Here is a 12,640-nt window from a genome sequence, read left to right as displayed (position 1 = left end):
TGAAAAAAACGAGTATATTAAATATATCATTTGACACACTGAAAACTGAGTATTTTCAACTTTTTTGTTCATTTTTTACAATTTTTACCAAAGTGCACCATTGTCTCTGTAAAATGTCTATAAAACTGTTAAATACCTGCAAATGATTGTTGTCATTTATAATGTAAATACAGTGACTAAAGAGGTAAATATAAGACTGTACAGATAATATTGGTAATAATGTTATTTGTTGACATATTACAAGTAATCATGAGCAGATTATAGATTGATATTAGTAAACTCATGCTCCATCTTCTCACCTGCACCTGAAACAACACCTCTTTAAAGTCTGCTGCCACCTACTGGTCATTATGGGTATTACATCACAGCTGCTGGTTTATAAATGACACCAGTTTAATGACATATGAACTAATTAATAATAAACTATTTTACATCAAATATTGAGTAAATAATTGTGTTGATCATTAAATGTATATGAAACTGTGCCTAGTTACTGAGGAACGAATCAGGAACGAGCTGATAATTGATGAGTCGTTAATGTGAAGCAGAACTAAGTAGAGGGAACTTGTTGCAGGGGGACTGTTGATGTTGAGAGACCGTGTTGAGACTGATGTGATTCTGTTTAAGCTCTAAAGTTTTAACTCTACAGTAATTAAAACCTTGTGTAGATTTAGTGTCATGTTGGTAAAATTACATTTCCAGTTGTGAGTGGCCGCCGTTGCTTCAGCGTTGAAGAGCTGATGCTGCTTAAGGCTGCATTCACACCAAATCATAATTAGTCTCTATAGTAAATTAGTGAAGCACAAATCATTCATAAATATGTCATCAGTCACAGATAAATGTGTGATTAATCCTTAATGAAGCTGTCAGATAGCAGAGAGAGTTTATTTTTTAGACTATATACACTATATAAAGGTCCAATCATACATAAAACAGGAGAACATGATGATTTCAATGAGTTATAGTAAATATGAAGAATGCTACAATATTTTTGAATAGTGACTGTTGAATTATGTAATAAATATGGATCAAACATGCAACAAAAATGTGTATCAGCTGTGCAAAAAAGTTTTTTAAAAAGTTGAAATATTTCCATTTTTGTATATTCTGGGTCACATGAGGAGAAGTCATTAAATTTCAGGCCAAATGAAAAGTGTTCAGGATGTTTTTACTGCTCTCAAATGTAAAAATGGGTTAAATTTGACCCTGAACAGTATGTAAGAGTTAAACCCTTCGTTCCAACTGCACATTAGGGCTGAGCAATATGTATGAAATCACTATCAGGCACATTTATAAAGGGATATGTTTGTGATTCAAAGAGTCCAAATGAGCCTGAGACTGAGTCAAGACCAACAAAAGCTTGGCACAAGATTCAAAAGCTGTTGCACACTCCATCAACAGTCCTGCGCTTCAACATATTTTACATTTTGCAGATTCTTTTATCCAAAGACAATCAAATGTTAGAGGACAGTGACTCAGAGAGAGCTGTGGTATAAATTCTCAAGCAGCTGATCAGGTACAAGTGCAATGAGAAATTACTTTAATTATTAAGATAAGAAGTAAACAAGTGCACAATAAATATAAACAACAAGAAAGCAGTGCATCAATCAACAGTGCTGAAGTGTTCAGTGTTCACAGAGGAGCTGAGTTTTCAGATGTTTCCTGAACGCACCACAGGACTCAGCAGAATCTGTGACGTCTCTCAGTGAAAGTTTGGAGGAGACAAAAACAATACAGATGAGATCTGGATATTTTTACTAAATAGAGGAATCAGGGGGAGTTACTGAGTTTGAATAATCAGACATGTTAAATCACAAATACTCATATGAGAGAATAAATGATGAATGTCTCTGTGGGTGGAGACACAGAGCTGCTGCTGTCTGTAGCTTGTTTTCTTCCTGCTTTTAGTTCTCTACAGTCAAACCTTTTTCATCTTGTTGTTCAGTATCACAGCCAGCAGCAGTAAATAATACAGTGAACAGAGACTGTGTGCAGTTTCTATCTTCCAACATTTGATCTGAATCTGGACATTTGTCCACCTCATGGACACTTCATTCCAAAGGGATGCACAGTCCCGATGGCTTCATAGTCAGATAAAGTTCCTGATACTGAGTGGACTGAATTAGAAAACCTGCTCTGGTTATGATTGCATTACCTCACCTCCATGTCACTTTAACTAAAGGCCAATAAGTGATTAGAGCTCTAGTCTGGAATGAGATATATTTTCCTCACAGCTCTGGGTTTCTGTAAAGGTTCTCTAAAGTATGTGTCAGCTGCAACACAACATGATGCTGGACAGAGCTGCAGCTATTTACTACTGCTGACATAAACATTTAAACACCAAATCAATTCAGATTAAGACTTTATGATTCTTCAGTCAAACTTTGAAGAAAGACAGACTATCTGCAGATGACTTGTATGACAATACGAGAAAATGACATCATTTCACTTAAGTCTACTTAAGAATGAATCTGTTCATACAAATTCTTGCATGAATCTGAAATGAACAACATTGAGTCTTCAAGTGTCTATGAGTTTAAAAACTCACAGTTTATTGTATAAGATGAGGACATATTATGTGCTACACAGAATTAGGACAACCATGTCACTGTGTCCATGGACCAACCACAGCTTTGTGTTTGTTTGATGAGCTCCTAAACCTTCAGAGGGAGTTTTAGATTGAGACTTTATCTTTGTTGTAGATGAAAGCTCTGCTGGATGGACGCTGAGGTGGAACACAACTGACGAAAACAGGAAGGAGTGTGGAGACGGCTGGGGACAGAATTTCTGAATTTACTTCTGTTAGTCTTCCTGTTAACAAGCTTTTTAATCTTACATATTAAATATTTATGTGTTTTGTAAACACAAAATATTAGTTACAATTTTCACATATTATTTGAAATCAATTTCCAAACCTGGACAACAAATAATAAACAATGTGTGATAATATCAGACTATAATAACTGGCCCCAATCTCAGTAATCGTATCACTTTCTGAGCAGTAAAAGTCGTGAATGTGTCCGTTTCCTAAATTTATGTGCTTTTAATTATTATTTTTATTCCCTTTTAGAGACACCCATCACCACATCTCTCCTCTTCTTGTTGTGTCGTTGTCTGTTTCAACTGTTTGTGTTCTGGTTTTACTGGTTTTACTGGTTTTACTGGTTCTGCTGATTCTGCTGGTGAGACGATGCATCCGGAGGAAACCCAAAGGTCAGACACTGACTTCTGGATTTCACAGTGAAATCACTTTCTGAATCACACTTTCTCAGAACAATTAATTTTTAAATTTTTGGAAATTGTGTTTTAACCCATTTACCACAGTTCATGTTTTGATTTGAAGCTTCAGTTTCCTTAAATTAAATGTCCATTAAGATTCTTATATTGTACATTATATTTCTGATCATTTTGGTTCCCCTCCAGCTGCTGAATTAGAAGTTGGAGAAAATGACATCACAGATGACATCACACACAGTGACATCAATATATTAAGTCACCAGCAACAGCCAATCAGACGGAGTAGAGGTAATGCTTTGTGAGGACCACTTTGGCTTTTGAGAGTAAACATTTTGAAAAAGTGAATATAGGAATATGGACATTGGGGATGTTGTGCAATATTGGGTACTATAGGCCTGTTCAGAACCAAATTCCCTTTTTTATTTCCTGGAAGGTAGTTCCTTGCTGAGCTGTGGCAGAGGGATACATTCTAGTAGTCGTGGGTAGATTTGTTGCCAGAACCACTTTTTTACCTAGATGTTACAGAGTGAACCACTTACTGCATATTTATGTACACTGACGTCCTCGTCAACTGTTGTCAGCTCAACTGGTGACATTTCTCTCAGCCACTCTTCTACTGAGCAGCAAACAGTGTATTTATGTACATTATGACAACTATTAGCAACAACTCGCTGCTTACAGGATCTATCAAAGGAAATCTCTGGAACGAATTTTCCCCATCGCTTGTTTCTTTCCCGACACAGCAGTTAAACACAGACGTGAACCATATTCCTGCAGAGGCAGGAGCAAGTGGAGGTGGTCCTGAGGACAAAACCGCTGTAGATCGACCCTAAAACACTCAAAGAGTCAGAGCGGGTTGTTACTGAGATATTAGTTGCCAAAAAACCAGACTGCAGAAATACTCCAGCGATCAAATCTGAAAAAAAAAAAAAAAACATTCTCTGAGGACGTCTTGAGTAGTAGAAGCCAGAAAATGTCAACAGTCTTACTTGCCCTACCTGAGTTTATCCCTCTGCCATAGATCAGTGAGGAAATTCACTCTGCGGAAACAAAAAGAGGGAATTTCATACTAAACTAACTGTATCTTTGGAAGATATCGATTCGATTTAGCTAACTGAAACTGCTGAAGCCTGAAATATTAACTTCAGCTGAACTTCAGCTGTGGACGTTGCCCCCCATTTCTTACAGTTTAGTTACATTCAGAGAGAATATCTTCAGGGTCAGTGTGGAGACTAAGAATTGTTGAAGTGAGTACTCTCAGCGACAGGATCCCTCACTGGCTTCCCACCACCATGAACACAGTCAATGTCGTTTGTTGGAACACATGACCACGCTGGAGAGATTGTTAACAGGAATCACTAAATTCCTCCCTGTTCACCACATAATGCACTTAATTACCCTCTGCCATTTTGTTTCAGTATCTGAACTCTGAGCATGGGTGAGGATGATTAGTGAGTCTGAAATCTTCTTCACAATACTGAGTAAACTATAGCTAGTGGTGAATGAGTGAAGGAGGAAGTGATTTCAGACACAGAACTGGTGTCAGCAGTTATAGACGGGAACTTTACCCCTGAAACATCAGTTTTCCATCTTCACGTGCCTTTTTACCCTGAATTCAGTCTGTCAGGTTGTGCTTTCTCCCAAAAATGGTTATTTCAAACTATCCAGGTAGAGATTGAAAGTTGAAAGTAGTTTGAAAGTTGGAAATGACAGAGTATTTAAGCTCCAGCAGAGTCTAATTTAGTTTAACCCCTACAGAATCTGGTTTAGCTGAACAGTCTCCCAACAACCTCCATGAATCCATCTTGAACTGTCCTTTAATGACGTTTGTAATTTAATTGTTTTTAAAACTGTGCAGATAAAACCACAGCAACAACTTCCTCATGTTGATTCCAGTAAAGTGTATTCTGAAGCTGGTGAGGTTTCTCACTACAGTGTGGTCTGATTTGAACTTTTGTCTGTTTTGTACCTTGTGGTCGAAGTGCAAACATGTTTTAATAGCAGCGAGCAGCTCTGTGGTCGTCCAGTTTCCTGCTCCAGAGAAATACTTTCCAGTTACACACAGTCATTTGTCTTTCAAAGAGGTGCTCTTACAAAGCTGCCATTTGTAATGTCTCTAATAAGTCTTATTATAATGCTACATGAAAAATAATGACTTTATTTACCATTACATTAGTATTAATATTTAGATTTATATTACAACAGTATTACTTATGTGGTGTAATTTCATTAGGAGTCATAGTGTGCTGACAGAAAAGATATTAAACAGGGCAGGGTGATTCTTATAAACATTATAAGCAATAAGTACTAATGAGTTGAATTATCATTATGTTGCATATATAACCTCACAGATCACATATAATCAATATAAGGGCACAGAAGTGTGTCAAAAGAATTTCAATTCATAGACTGGAGAAATTTGAGTGTGTTTGTATTACATGACACTTTGCTTGGGTTTGCATTAAAGTCTTCACCTTTTTTAAAAAATACTCTCTGGAGGAGATCAAGAAATAAGATGACCAGAGTAACTTATAAAAAAAATAAGGCCAGGAGACAATTTGGCAATAAAGGTGTAAAATGATTCCCAACAGTTATATAAAAAAAGGACATGACTAGATAGAACTGAATATGCCGATGCATATCCAGTTCAGCTCAAAACCTATCTTGGAGAGTTTTGACCAACAACGAGTGACGAGGATAAATTATAATGGTGTAATTGGCTAAAAATAAAGAGGACGGACAATAGGTGTGACCTATGCAGACCCAAGGGTATAAAAGACTACGCCCCTGAGGCCAGAACCCTGTATACGCTACATTAAAGATCACTCTGCTGCTTGGAACTCTGACCCCTGATTTTTTTACATCAAAGAGTAGTTTTTGACCTTGTGTTTCTCCAACTGCAACCCATCAATCTGACACGATATATTTTTGGCGAGTCTTATCCAGGAGGACGTTAGATCCTTTGCCAGGCGGCGGTCTCACCTCCCTCTGACCCACGGGCCCTAAAAAGCAGAGCCTTTTGAATATCTGCCAATTAATAGTGGTGTAGTGGAAAGAAGTGAATGTGATGAAATTATATTTAATGTATGTATAGCTGTTTGGATGTTGGCAACTGTGGTTTTTGCAGGAGGGTTAATTATGTTGGCAGTAAACCAGGGATAGCTAGAAAGATCAGAGCAGTACGTCCCTGAAAACAAAATAAGACTAAGGTGCGGTTGAATTGGAATCACACGGTATCTCTATCCTGGACCATTCATTAAGTTGAATCTGGTAGATTGTAATACTGTGAGATTTAAGTGATTCAGCAGGTCAAGTGATGAGGTTTTCTTAAACAAGGTCTCTCTATGTAATGAAAGTGTGAGAATAGATCATTGTCAGTACTTTGCTACATCTAATCGAAACAGACACAAGTGTACGTCTATTTGTCATGTTCTAAGGTTAAAAGTTCACGGATACCGCTTCCAGAGGTGGGAGGTCTGCACGGGTGAACCAGTCTATCTCGAGAGTAAGTATGCCAGCGTTTTAAGGGTAAAACGAGCTGATGAAACTACGCCCCAAGGCGTTTTTAAAAGGTTGGTGTTTTTGATAAAGCTAGCGAGAAGTGGTGTACATATATGTATACACAAGTATAGTCAAGAGGCCCCTTTTAGTGTTAAGTTGCATGAGCTTGAGCCAACGGCCAGGACTAGTCTGGAAATACCTATAAATATTATTTAATTGTCAGTTGCATGAACCTGAGCCAACGGCCAGGAGTTTTTAGATAAGGAGTTGGAGGACTCAGAAGGCAGAGTGCCAAAAATAAGAGCAAGGGTGATACATGCCTACACACACACACAGGTGCAGAGAGAGCATAGACTGTACAAAGCACACTAAAACAGTAATTAGGACAGAAGAAAAGATAGAAGGATAAGAACAGACACATAAGAGAGAAACATACACATAAACAAGTAACGAAATACATACTGATTCACTTTGAAGAAAAGTGAATGGATGAGCAGGTAGTGGAAAGTGATAGTGATGACGAGGTCTTGACCCCAAGTCATTTTATAAACAAGGGGAATATAGAAACTAAAGGCATAAAAACACATTTTTCGGCTGGAACGCACATATTTTGATGAAGATGGCGCAGAACATTGGCAAACAGAACAAGAAATTAACCAGAAGCTGTGGCAGTTAACAAAAATCATAAACTTGAATCAGACAAAAGAAGAACTCCCAGTAGTACCCTGGGAAGACGTGATACGTAGTCTCTGGGTGCCATACACCCTAGCCGTAATACTAGAAAACCTGTGTTTGACCCCTAAAAGTGCAGTAATTCTTCCTTTGCGCCCTTTTTTTTTTTTAGGAATCCCTGAAGAACAATAGCAGGGAGAAATAGAGGGGCAGTAGATCCACAACTGCAGATTTGGATTGTTCCCAGGAACGTAGAGTGGGAAACAGGTACATCACTAAAACCCGAGCCGAAGACGGGAGTCTTAAATCCTTTAATTCTTGATATATTCTTCAGGTGATAGTAGGCTGACTTTGTAATTGCCTTAATGTGGTTGTTGAAGTTCAGGTCTGAGTCCATGACGACAACAAGATTTCTGGCTTGGTTTGTGGTTTTATCATTATCAATTGAAGCTGAGTGCTGACTTGAGGTTGAAAGTTTATTTAATAAAGGCTAATACATGGAACTCAAGTTCAGTGTTTTCTTATTTATAGATTTGGTTCTCATGTTCTCATGTAGCACTGAAATATGGTTATTCTATGATATACAGGATGCTTTTTATCCAACAAAGTGATTCATATGACTCTCCATCGGTAAGAGTGTAAGCGATATGGGTGTGTGAGAGGGAATAATTTAACCTTATGTTTACAACTTCTGCCTATAGGCTACAACAAAACTTCACTCAATTTTACAGCAAAGAGAGCACATAAAACATCACAAATTGCATTGGAATTTTAGAGAAAAGCCGCTGCAGAACACTTTTGGCTGCAAAAATAATCACAAAAACCTAAAAACACGCCGCCTGTTGTTCCCCTCCTGGCCGTTAAGAGGGCGAGTTTATCTCAGTAACTGAAAACTTATAAAGATAACCGGAAGTCTCGTTGGTTCGTCGTTTTCTCGGACTGACGGCGGGTTGATTGTGTTGTTGTTGTTGTGCGAACCGACGAGCTTATTCCTTAAATATTAAGCGGCAGGTAAAAACACACCTAACACATTAAAGTGTCTGTTTTCTGTTAGCTCCGGACATCTAACTGTTAGCGATAGCTTTAGCTTTAGCTTGAGCTTTAATTTACTGTTAACTTGAATGTTTGTTTCTTGACTTTTTGTTCGAGCTGAGTTTGAAAGAATTCAAGGTTAGACGGTAGTTTTAAAGGAGCTAATGCTAACGGAGCTGAAGCCAAGAGGCTAACTGGTTACTTTGATGTTTTCAGTCTTCTAGTTTTTAGTCTGCAAAGTTACATGAACACACACTCATTCAGCTAAATATATACACCAGTGTTTTGGAATGAAGAACACACACATCAGTCAGTATGAGGTCTTCCTCCTCCTCCTCCTCCTCCTCCTCCTCCCTCTGCTGCTGATATGATTCACTGAAGCTGGTAGAGAGGAGGGGCTGGTTTGTCTCAGCCAGCAGTCGAGTTTACAAGAATTTGCAGATATTAAGAAACGTGGCAAACTCAGATAAACAGTTAGGCTACATACAGACATCTTAACCAGGGCGCTGTGGTTGTGAAGCGGAGCGTCTTCACTGTGGGGAAGCCTTCAGCCGTTTAAAGTCAGTTGCACTCCTACTACAGTAATTACAGCAGCCTAGTCAAAGCTGATGAAGTCCCTTAAGGCTACCGTAATTACTGCAGTAGCAGGACAACTAAACTGCCCAATTTAGTTAACTTGCTCGCTGTAACTGCAGTAACTGGGGGGAGATGAGCCTTCTGAATTAGCACCCAATGCTGTCCAAACGTTCATTTATAATTTCCACCACAGCCTCCAGATGAACGTTTAATATCCAGGAATTCACATTATAGACACTACCACTGACTATCCCTGTAACAAACACAGTCCAGCCATACACAAGGTTCTGACCCAGTCCTGTTTCTTGTTTGTTTGTTTAAGGGGACAGAAAACTCTGGTTCACACTCCAACAACATAGTGTGTGGCAGTAATGCACCTCAACACTGGTTGCCACCCGACAGGAGGAGAACAGTCCATCAGTCAGAGAGGAGACCTGCTGGATTTCATAGACCAGGACCACTACAAGAGCGGAATGGAGAACCAGAACCCAGAGCACCACACCATCAGCCCTGTTAAAAGGGAAGAACCAGGTTCACCCTCTGCTACCACCGATAAACAGGTCAGTGTTCAGGACTTCATGATAAAACCGGCTTCATAACAAGACTAAAGACACGAGGACGAGTCTGGAGGGTCCGTGTATCATCTGTTCATTCTGTTGTTGGAGAGAAAGTCTGAAAAAAGGAAACTAAAACACTTCCAGGCTTTGTGTTCACTGAGTTTTTCGCCTACATAGTAAAGATAGTAGTAAAAACTACAAAAAGGTCTTAGTGTTTTCTGGTTTCTCCTTGTTGTGAGTAATATGAACAAAGTCAGGAAAGGTGACGCCGTTTTCTCCTCTACGGCTACTATTATATGTAGCTGTTATACTAAAAGGAAAAAGTTGGGCACTGGCATAGAAACTGTTCTTTTATTCCAAAAGTTATAAATAAAGCAAGAGAAGTGCATATAATAAAGAAGGCGGGACTGGATGTTAAAGAGTAACTACCCGTACGGGACGCTCTAAGAAGTAAAGTGAAGGGATTATTAATTGGTCAACACTACACCTGGCATTCTGTTGGTTGGGGGATTTTGCACAAAAAGTTCAAGAGCAGAGCTGAAATCTGAGAGCAGACGTTTCACAGCCTGAGTGTGAGGAGAAGGGCTGAAGCTGGAGCAGGAAATCTGTGCATTCAACAGTATGTCTGATGTAAGAATGATGCAAATTCATTCACCAAGTTGTTTGTACCGTTGATTTGACTCACTGCTTCTCCAGTAACAGTCATCTCATCTGTTTATCAGGTCTCTCATACCAGTGACACAATACATAACTCTGCATCATGCATTCAAACCATTCACTAGCCACTAGCGGGGGGGGGGTGGATTAATTTAGGCTAACATATTCTTCATGACAGCCAGGTTTCAGTAAAACAAAATAAATCAATAAAATAATCTGAGATTAGCACCATCCAGAGTGGGATGTATGCCGTCTCTCCTAATCAGACCAGGTCTTCCCCAGAAAGTCTGCCAATTATCTATGAAGCCCACATCGTTTGCTGGACCTCAACAGCCAGCGGATTTATGATGACATGTGGCTATACATGACATCACTGGTCAGATTAGGCAGGAGAACAGCTACATTGTCTTTAAACTGCATGTTGGCCAGCTTTATTTCCTTTTTCAACAACTTCAGCTTCTTCTGATTTAGATTGTTCTTGAGGGACTTACTGACCAAGGGCTTATTATTTGAGTAATTTTGGGTAATTTGGAAAATGTAATTGTCTTTCTGGGAATAATCATTTGCTCACAGAAGATAATGTAGCATGATACAGTGAAAGTTAGTTTATCTTAACACTGTGGGTGGTGTTCCAGACATCATCTAATGTTTTTTATGGTTTTAAATCACTTGTTCCACCATGTCATCTCACTTATCCTCATCTTTCTCTGTGTTTCTCTGTTGCCATAGAAACAAACAGGAAGAAAGGGAGTCAAACATCATCGCTGTCAGCACTGTGACAAAGCCTTCACCACATCAACATATTTAAAGATCCATGAGAGAGCTCACACATCAGAGAAACTTCACAGTTGTGACCAATGTGGGAAAGCTTTTAGTACAGATGGTAGTCTAAAATGCCACCAACGTATTCACACTGGAGAGAAACCGTACAGCTGTGACCAATGTGGGAAAACTTTCACTGCAAAGGGCGATCTAAAAAAACACCAACGCATTCACACTGGAGAGAGACCGTACAGCTGTGACCAGTGTGGGCTAAATTTCAGTACAAACGGTGCCTTTAAAGAACACAAACGCATTCACACTGGAGAGAAACCATACAGCTGTGACCAATGTGGGAAAGCTTTCACTAGAGCAAGTCATCTGACAAACCACAAACGTATTCACATTGTGGAGAAACAGTATAGTTGTGGCCAATGTGGAAAAAGGTTCGCTAGAGAAGCTGATCTAAGAAGGCACCAACGTGGTCACACTGGAGAGAAACCGTACATGTGTGGCCAATGTGGGAAAGCTTTTTCATCACTGAGTAGTCTAAAACAGCACATATTAAGTCACACTGGGGAGAAACCATTTAGCTGTGACCAATGTGGAAAACCTTTCGCTGCAAATGGTGACCTTAAAAAACACCAACGCATTCACACTGGAGAGAAACCGTATAGGTGTGAGCAATGTGACAAAACTTTCACTGTAAATGGTGACCTTAAAAAACACCAACGCAGTCACACCGGAGAGAAACCGTATAGGTGTGAGCAATGTGGGCAAATGTTTGCTCACGTGAGTACCCTAAAAACCCACCAACGCATTCACACTGGAGAGAAACCGTATAGGTGTGAGCAATGTGGGCAAATGTTTGCTCAAGTGAGTACCCTAAAAACCCACCAACACATTCACGCTGGAGAGAAACCGTATAGGTGTGAGCAATGTGGCAAAACTTTTACTTTGGCGCGCTACCTAAGAAGCCACCAACGCAGTCACTCAGCATCGTGTTGAACATGTTTTAGAGGAGTCACCCTGCTTCCTCTATGTGTTGTTCTATCCTGAGCTTCTTAACAAACTGAGGGCTAAGAACAGTAACTTTAGAATCAGCACTGATGTCATTAGCGGCACACGTGACTGAATTTTAAGCCACGTGACTGTTTGTCAAATGGCTGTTTCTTGCAGAAATGCACCTTGGGAGTTGTAGTTAACTTCTACTCTGTTTTTTTACTTTTTGAGATTCATGTTGATCTGAGTTGTAGAAGTACAACTAACAACTGGTTAAGTAACTAAGTAAAATGTGTTACATAGCATTGTCTATGGTAAAAATGAATGGAACTTTTACTTCTGGAACCAGGTACGTCCAAAATAGCTCTTCGCACCTTGTAACTCTATAGTGCTAATTTAGCTCTCAGCTTTAGGTAATTTTGCTTATTTTTATGGATTCTCAATAAAACTGTGAATAAATAGTTGATTTCGGTTATACATAATAAGGAACAAAAAGTTTTGTGTGGGTATGCAACTAACAAAAACATCATCATACATGTTTATACCAATCCATTTCACACACAAAAAATCCCACAATCAGTGACTGAGAAGGGAACAGGCTGAAGCTCAAGGCTTTTTTTTTTTAACCTATCCTATACAATCCATAA

At 39.1% G+C, this 12,640-nt stretch overlaps 1 protein-coding gene across 4 annotated transcripts; it reads left to right on the top strand.

The window, feature by feature from the left end:
* The first annotated feature begins 8,323 nt into the window (after positions 1–8,323).
* LOC122974152 (zinc finger protein 501-like) lies at positions 8,324–12,640 on the top strand. 4 transcript variants are annotated; one of them, XM_044342086.1, is made up of 4 exons: positions 8,324–8,421; positions 9,341–9,578; positions 10,962–11,668; positions 11,753–12,640. In XM_044342086.1, exons 2-4 carry the CDS (start codon positions 9,390–9,392, stop codon positions 11,997–11,999), a joined length of 1,143 nt encoding a protein of 380 aa, XP_044198021.1. In that variant the 5' UTR covers positions 8,324–8,421; positions 9,341–9,389; the 3' UTR covers positions 12,000–12,640. The 4 variants fall into 4 exon arrangements, with proteins under 4 accessions (XP_044198021.1, XP_044198022.1, XP_044198020.1 ...); XM_044342087.1 differs by having other exon boundaries at positions 10,962–11,752; positions 11,921–12,640; XM_044342085.1 differs by having other exon boundaries at positions 10,962–11,836; positions 11,921–12,640.

This window comes from Thunnus albacares, chromosome 22 (genome assembly GCF_914725855.1).
Source record: "Thunnus albacares chromosome 22, fThuAlb1.1, whole genome shotgun sequence".
Lineage (NCBI taxonomy): Eukaryota > Metazoa > Chordata > Actinopteri > Scombriformes > Scombridae > Thunnus > Thunnus albacares.
This window is presented reverse-complemented; position numbering and strand designations above follow the sequence as displayed.

Coding starts and splice junctions, on each gene's coding strand:
- LOC122974152 (XM_044342084.1), top strand. CDS start 9,390: ATGCACCTCAACACTGGTTGCCACCCGACAGGAGGAGAACAGTCCATC. Junction 9,579..10,961: donor CTGCTACCACCGATAAACAG/GTCAGTGTTCAG, acceptor CTGTTGCCATAG/AAACAAACAGGAAGAAAGGG.